Genomic DNA, 8,443 nt, shown 5'->3' with positions numbered 1-8,443 from the left:
AGAATTGCTTGAACCCGGGAGGCAGAGATTGCAGTGAGCTGAGATTGTGCCATTGCACTCCAGCCTGGGCAATAAAGAACTTTGGCCCAAAGGTCCCTCTCTCTCCCCACACGCTGGTTGAATGTATATCATGGACGACTCTCACCCTCCCGTTGGCCCTGTGAGGCCTCCTTCCCTGTCCTCTCTGATCTGTGAGTAATACACTCTTCTGTTATTTCATGTGGGTTTTGTTTTGTTTGTTTGCTTGTTTGTTTTTTTGAGACAGAGTTTTGCTCTGTCACCCAGGCTGGAGTGCAATGATGAGATCTTGGCTCACTACAATCTCCACTTCCCGGGTTCAAGAGATTCTCCTGCCTCAGCCTCCCTAGTAGCTGGGATTACAGGTGACCACCACCACACTTAGCTAATTTTTGTATTTTTAGTAGAGACGGGGTTTACCATATTGGCCAGGCTGGTCTCGAACTCCTGACCTCAGGTGATCCACCTGCCTCAGCCTCCCAAAGTGCTGGGATTATAGGCGTGAGCCACCACACCTGGCCTTATTTCATGTGTTTTGCTGAGTTGCCTCTTCTGTGTCTCACCCGACCAACACACCTTCTTTCCCCATTAGGACTCTCCTAGAGAGGAGCTGTCTTGGTAGGAATAAACTGGCCACAGGTCAGACAAGAGCCACAAAGGCATCTTCCAGTATAAACAAGTTTTCTGTGAGAGGCACATCCTGTCACGGGTTGGACACCTAGGCTGTCTGCCGGGGTAAAGAAGTGTCCCATGAAATACACACTATAAACATTCATGACCAAATCCCCGGAACCCTAGCAGGACAGGGCTAGAGTTTACACCGGTGCTCCTGGGAGAGACCTCAAGACCAAATTAGAGGAAAGTACAACAGAGTCCTAGAAGGCGAAACAATCCGCCACAGCGGGGGCTGGCCCCCGGGGCTCCCAACTCCACACATCAGCCCTGGACTGATGCCTGCCAGGGAGGCAGGTGGGGCAGGTGGGAACCCGCTCAGGCAACATGCATCCATGTGAGAATTCCCTCACGTCCCTGTGGGCTTTTTCTCAGACTCTTCAGCTATCAGTGAAGGGAATGTTTTCTCGAGAAACTGTAAATTCATTCCCAGTATGTGAAAAGATTTCCCTTGACACCCCCAAAATAAGATTTTTATTTTATATTGGCTTTTTTTTGAGCCTAAAAATGACTGAATGTAAGCTGGATGCAGGAGTTAGAGGGGCAACTTCTCAAGCGAAGCTAATGAGCTGCCATGCTCAGCAGACGCTCCAGAAATGCAGCCTCTGCAGCCTCCCTGCACTCTCGATGATTTTGTCACCATTAATTTTATGTCTGCCTGAATGGTCTCTCTGCATCTGGGAGGGCCTGACACCCCTTCATCAAGCTCACACTGACACGGCAGAAACACTGGGGAGGGGAGGCAGGGCAGGACTTCCTAGCTCATGGACTGAGTGGGACATTGTGCCTGTTTTCACAAGTTCCCACAGCAGTAGGAAGGGAAGCTTGGCCCACGGAGCCTCACATTCGTGAGAACTGAGCTGTGTCGAAAGCTATTCCTGCCTGCTAAGGAGCTGTTTAATCCTGCAAAGATTAAAAAAGCTAAACTACTTAATATTTCTTTTCGAATAAATATTACAGTACATTTCTGAAAGTAGAAGCTGATATTAAATAAGCCCATACTGTGGGCCAGAGTCAAAGGTGTTCAAACCACAGTGCCTCCATCTTGAACAGGGGCTGGGTAACACGAAGCTGAGACCTGCTGGGCTGCATTCCCAGGCGGTCAGGCATTCTTAAGCTGCAGGATGAGATGGGGTCCGCACAAGATACAGGTCACAAACACTCCGCTGTTAAGACAGGATGCAGTGAAGAAGCCGGCCAAAACCCATCAAAACCAAGATGGGATGAAAGCAACCTCTGGTGGTCCTCACTGCTCATTATACATTAATTTTAATGCATTAACCTGCTAAAGACATTCCCACCAGCACCATGACAGTTTACAAATGCCATGGCAATGCTGGGAAGTTACTCTGTATGGTCTATGAGGAGGAGCTCTCAGTTCTGGGAAATCCTTGCCCCTTTCCCAGAAAACTCCTGTATCATCCACCCTTGTTTAGCATATAATCAAGAAATAACCATAGAAATAGGCAAGCAGTAGTCGACGGAGCTGTTGTCTATGAAACAGCCATTCTTGTTTCTTTAGTTCTCTAATAAACTTGCTTTCACTTTACTCTGTGGACTCACCCTGAATTCTTTCTTGTGCAGAAACCAGGCCTAAGCTAAGCTCTGACCTGCTCTGTGTTATTTAATCCTCACAGCTATCCCATATCTTGGTTTTATTATCCCTGTTTTTCCGATGAAGAAACTGAAGTACAGAGAAGATGCATCAGACAGATCTGAGCCAGCCCAAGCCAAGTTGTTTCTGGGTAATTGTTAAACTGGTCGTTGCCAGAACCTGAATGGAGAATGTATGTCAAAAAGAGCCTGAGACACAAACTGATGCGTTTTAATCAAAGGCTCCCGTGTCTTCATCACTCCCATCTGATTGGCCCTGTAAACCAAAAAGCATTTGAGACAGGTCTCAATTAATTTAGAGGTTTATTTTGCCAAGGTTAAGGATCACGGCCTGTGACACGGCCCCAGGAGGTCCTGAGAATATGTGCTCAAGGTGGTTGGTTACAGCCTGATTTTACAGTTGAGAGAAACAGAAGTTACAGGTAGACATAAATCAACACATTAGGTATACATTGGTTTGGCCTTGAAAGCCAGGACATCTCAAAGTAGAGGCGTTGGGAAATGCTGCCAGGTCACAGGCCAGTTCAAAGATTTCCTGATTAGCAATTGGTTGAAAGAGTTAAGCTCGGCCTGAAGAGTCCAAGTCGGCTTGAGCTAAGATAAAACGGTGGTTGTGGAAGCCAAGGTTGTTATCATACATGAAGCTCCTGGTAGCAGAATAGATGTGACTGCCTCTTATCAGACCTTAAAAAGTATCAGACTCTCCAGAAAAGACCTAGTTAGGGAAGGAGATTCTCTACAGCTCATAAATTTCCCCAAAAGAGACAGCTTTGCAGGGCCATTTCAGAATATGTTAAAGAAATATATTTTGGGGCAAAATACTTGGATTTCCTTCAGGGCCCGTGATCTGTCATATGATATACCAGAGTCAGGTTGGAATTTGGTATTTATTGCTACAAAGGGTCTGTTTGGTCCATCTTAAGAGATCTGTTTGAATGTGAATGTCTGTTTAATGTGAAAGTCTCTCCTCTCCAAAGGAAGGAGTGGATAATGAGGCTAGTCTACATACTGTCCCCTTCTCGTCATGGCCTAAACTAGTTTTTCAGGTTCTTTGGGGTGCTTCCTGGCTGAGAGAGGGGTCCATTCAGTCAGATGGGGGAGCCTAGAATTTTATTTTTTATTTTTTGAGATGGAGTCTGGCTCTGTCGCCCAGGCTGGAGTGCAGTAGTACGATCTCGACTCACAACAACCTCCATCTCCTGGGTTCAAGCGATTCTCTTGCCTCAGCCTCATGAGTAGCTGGGATTACAGGCGCACACCACCATGTGAGCTAATTTTTGTATTTTTAGTAGAGACGGGGTTTTGCTATGTTGACCAGGCTGATCTCGAACTTCTGACCTCAAGTGATCTGCCCACCTCGGCCTCCTAAAGTGCTGGGATCAGGCATGAGGCACTGCGCCCAGCCAGAGAATTTTATTTTTGGTTTACAGTACAAAAACAAAGATCTGCAGCCAGTGTTCTCATGTCTTTTTAATCATTCATATAGATTTAATCAGGTAGACAAAATCTCAGGGTTCACCTGGGATCATTCAGAAATCAGAATTCCTCAGAAATTTTCACAGCAGTTGCAGCAGCACAAACTCAAATGCTGATTTTTATCAAATGTTATTCATGAACAAACTTGAAAAGGCATTTCATATAGAACATTACATTTCTCCCTGACTCTACTGTATGATAAAAATTAAAAACGATGTAAACATGTTTTAAAGTCATAGTGGTCATTAATAAAAGCAACCAGCCACACTACAGTGAGGCATTGTTAGAATTTCGCTCTCAAGTTTACTTAGCTTAGTAAAGCACACTGTTCTTCGAGATTTCAGCTTTGGTTAGTCCTCTTTGGCTGACATGAACATTTTGAGTATTAACTGTGGTAGCAACATGTAACCAAAAAGCATTCTTTATTAAATACATCTAGAGGAGCTCAATGAGCTGAAGAAATTGCTATAATGCTCCTAGTGTCAGTCTCTCTGTACCGGGAAAACTCTGACCTCACAGTTGAGGTATTATCAGTTAATGCAAAGTATGCGGCAGGAGCCTGATTTCCACCCATGCAGATATCTTCAGACCTGGGAATTCTTGTAAATACCAAAATAAAATCTTGACCTGTTTTGCTAATGAGAATAAAAGGCATGACTGTAAAATGTACATCTTAATAGAAAAATATTACAAGGTTTTAATTTTCTAAATACCAAGGGTTAACATTTGATGATTACCATTTTAAAATACGGTATTTTGGAACATTTTAAAAGTTTTCAAAATAAGTACAAAGCTCATTCACATTTTTACTAAATCCAACAACACTTTCACAAACGGCAAAATTATTTCCTCCTCAAAGCAGAGCAGCCCAGTTTTTAGTGGACTCCGGTCACGGCTTAGCTAAAGTCTTTGTTGGGCAGAGTTCTGGGTCCACAGTCTCCTTTGATGGGCCCCTTGATACACGAGGCTTCAAAACATGCGCTCCTTGAAGAACCATTTCTGATTATCTGAGCTGGTACAGTCTCGTAAGAGTGGGACGAAACTGTCACTCGATTCCTTCCTCTCAGCCTGGACACATTTCTGGGACTGTTCATGAAATAAAGAACCATCCTACAAAAGATAACATACAGAATGACAGGCAAGTCATCAGAAAAGTCTCTTTTCCCTAAACATGTGGTCTAAAGAGCCCAGGGTCTGATTTCTATTATTTTAGAAATATTTATTGAAGGGTAAGTGTCTTCCATGTTAACCAGCAACTCAGGACTGTCCCGGGGAAGTGGAGCACCAGGCTTGTACAGGCTGTGTGCCCTGCTTGACTCTCACAGGGCCGATGGTGCCACCTGCTGGTTGCTCTGGGCATGTGTCAGACCCTACAGCTCCTTACTGCATTTCCCTTCCTTCAGGGAAATCAGAAACAAAGATCCTTTGTTTATCTCTTTCACTCCTCTTAGGTCAACTCATTCCATGCAGGGTGATTCCTTTCTCTTAGGCATTTAAACAGAGAGTGTGGAAACCTGGCTGTAGTCGCAGCTCAGCCACAGACCAGCTGGGAGAGGGAGCCAGTCACATGGCCTGAGCTCCTCACCTGTTACACATCAGGGTGAGAGGCAGTGGGTTCTATGCCCTATGCTAATCTCCAAACCCCAAAGACGATGGTCTTCTTTAATGACTTCCTGCTTCTCTCCTTTCTGCCATGGTGTTTATATTTTCCCTCTCCCTCTCTGTTATAAGCAACACACTTAATCATGGCTGAGCAGCAAACAGGCAGAGTGAATAGCATAACTGGTGAAAAGCCTATGTGATGTGCTGCTTTATATCACTAAATGGAACTTGTCTTTTCATTCCAAAAAATCCAAATTTATGTTTTGTAGAAACCAAGAAATGACATTTCAGAGGTTTTTAGGTCTACATAAGAAAACACAAGTCTGGGCACAGTGGTTCACACCTGTAATCCCAGCACTTTGGGAGGCCAAGGCAGGCGGATCACTTGAGGCCAGGAGTTCTAGACCAACCTGGCCAACATGGTAAAACCCTGTCTCTGTTAAGAATACAAAAAATTAGCTGGGTATGGTGATGGGCGCCTGTAGTCCCAGCTACTCGGGAGGCTGAGGCAGGAGAATTGCTTGAGTCCAGGAGGTGGAGGTTACAGTGAGCCGAGATTGCACCACTGCACTCCAGCCTGGGTGACAGAGCAAGACTCTATCAAAAAAAAGATCCAACCCTAAGAACTAAAAACAAGGTTTATATTATGGTCCAGTCAATACAATTGGGTACATTTCCTTCAGAATTCAAATATGTTTCTGTTCAATATATATTTGTTTTACATATATATATCTAGGGCATGACTGATGAAATATAATAAATCAAGCTGTAACCCTTCACTTATGAATCAAAGTATTAAGTGTCCTGAAGAAAGGTAAATAATCCAATTAAGTATCCTTCTTCACAGCCTCCTAAACAAACTTCCTTTTCCTTAAATGGTCACTGAAATTTAAGATAACATTTTGGATATGTCAAACCAATTTTATTGTTTCTCGAGTTCCTTGCCATTCCTTGAGGGCTCACGATGGCTTACGGTTGGGAGAAAGATGGGAAGAGGAGGATATGCAAGAAGACTGAAGACTTCCAGGGTGTGCAAAAGTGTTTTTCCTTCTTATTTTCCTATACCCAATAGCTAACACTATGGCGTCTGACTTTTCCGGGCAGCCTGCAAATGTCATTGCTAGTGATAACATTTTTCTGTAGGGAAACATATTCCAATTTTTAATCATCTTTAGAATAAACCCATTTATGCCAGGCGCTGTGGCTCACGCCTGTAATCCCAGCCCTTAGGGAGACAGAGATGGGAGGATGGCTTGAGCTCAGGAGTTTGAGACTTGCCTGGGCAATAGAGTGAGACCCTGTCTCCACAAAAGGAAAAAACAAAAAGACAGACACACACAGAGAGTAGAATAAACTCATTTATAGGCAGTATATTGGGAGGGAAAGCTTCCCAGGGAGATCAAAAAGAATGAATTTTCTTCTTTTGAATTATTTTCTTTGGATTTATTCCCTCACATGCTTTTTAGTGAGTCAAAGAATATGATTGATTTACAGGTCCTGACACGGGCTGACTGCAAGTGTGGCGGGGCCAGCACCCTCAGTTTCAAATCAACAATGACTACCCGGGGTGCCTACACCATCAGAGGTGTTTTCTTGGTTATAACACTACAAGTAACAACTAATGTCTATTGAGCTTTAGAATTTCCAAAGAACATTTCTGGCTCTGCAGCTAATCCTCAATAAATAAGCTGCTATTATTATACCTACTTTTTTTTTTTTTTTTGAGATAGATCTCGCTATCTCCCAGGCTACAGTGCAGTGGCCTGATTTTGGCTCACTGCAACCTCCGCCTCCGGATTCAAGTGATTCTCCTCCTTCAGGCTCCCAAGCAAGTAGATGGGACTGTAGGAGTGTGCCACCACACCTGGCTATTTGTTGGTCAGGCTGGTCTCAAACTCCTGGCCTCAGGTGATCTGTCTGCCTCAGCCTCCCAAAGTGCTGGGATTACAGATGTGAGCCACCGCACCCAGCCTACTGTACCTATTTTAGAGATTGGAAAAACAAGGCTTAGAGAGGTGGAGTGGCTTACACCTGTATCTAACACTTTGGCTAACACTCTTACACTTGGGCTATTTGGCTCACTCGTTTAAAGGCCTTTCCATCTCTGAATGCATTTGTGAGAGCTGTTTCCATCTTAGTGCCTGCAGCTCACTGGGGTACAAGGGAACTGGAAAAGACTGAAAGGGACTGGACAATGAGGAAGGAAGGCGGTGCCACTGATACCGTGTGCCAGGGACTCCACCTCTCCTGCCGTCGCCACCCCCTAGGCTCACTGGGACTGATGTTTCAGGTCTTCCAGAGCACCTGTATGTGTGTGACCACATCCTGATCCACCAGGACTATGCCAGAGAGAACGTCTGACTCTCACACTCTCCCTTACAGCCCAGGGACTGTCAGCAGGGAAGAAGGAGAGAATTCACCTACCTCCTGCAAGATGAACTTCTGATTCTCTGGGGTGGTTTCTTTGCAGAGATGCATGGTAAGGACATCCATTCCAGCTTCCACAGCAATGCAGCCCTCTGGCTGGTGGGTATTATAGCGTATTTCTTTCTGGGATGTGTACTCGAAAAACTAAAAATGGGGCAGCCAACATGTAACACAACATATTCCACTGACATGGCAAGAGGAAAGATCGCTGGACAAGAACCTGGGATCACAAGAGCATGGGTGGGGTCATGTACCTGCCTCACCACCAACACAAGCCTGTGTGATGGGCTCCTCTGCATCCCACAGCCCTCAGTGGACCGCTACTGCAGTGCTTCCCAAGCGTGGAGGAAACGGCCCTTTCCCATGTCTGCCCAGATTGCTATACAGTGAGACAGGGCTGGTGCATGTCACCTCCTGCCTGCAGTGCTGAATGCCGTATTGGTGTGGGCTGAGAGGAAAGGAAATGGACCCATCCCACCACTAGGTCTTGGGGGCCCTCTGTGACCTTGACTAGCTACTTCCTCTCCTTTTCCTCAGTCTCTCCCCACAAACCCCGAGTATAATGGATACAACAGTTCCTAGAAAATATAAAGTGCTGTGCATAAGCAGGCAATGTGATCACTAACAGGAAGAC

At 45.1% G+C, this 8,443-nt stretch overlaps 1 protein-coding gene across 2 annotated transcripts in view; it reads right to left on the bottom strand.

Annotated features, from left to right (window-relative positions):
• Positions 1–3,757: 3,757 nt before the first annotated feature.
• GALNT12 (polypeptide N-acetylgalactosaminyltransferase 12) overlaps positions 3,758–8,443 on the bottom strand; it is a 43,277-nt gene continuing 38,591 nt past the window's right edge. For both annotated transcript variants that reach the window (XM_002743144.5, XM_054258232.2), the window contains 2 exons: positions 7,807–7,953; positions 3,758–4,890 (listed from right to left, as the gene is read on the bottom strand). In XM_002743144.5, coding sequence (XP_002743190.5) covers positions 4,750–4,890; positions 7,807–7,953 — 288 coding nt within the window. In that variant the 3' untranslated portion in view covers positions 3,758–4,749. The remainder of the gene's footprint in view (positions 4,891–7,806; positions 7,954–8,443) is intronic.

Source organism: Callithrix jacchus, chromosome 1 (assembly GCF_049354715.1).
Source record: "Callithrix jacchus isolate 240 chromosome 1, calJac240_pri, whole genome shotgun sequence".
NCBI lineage: Eukaryota > Metazoa > Chordata > Mammalia > Primates > Cebidae > Callithrix > Callithrix jacchus.
This window is presented reverse-complemented; position numbering and strand designations above follow the sequence as displayed.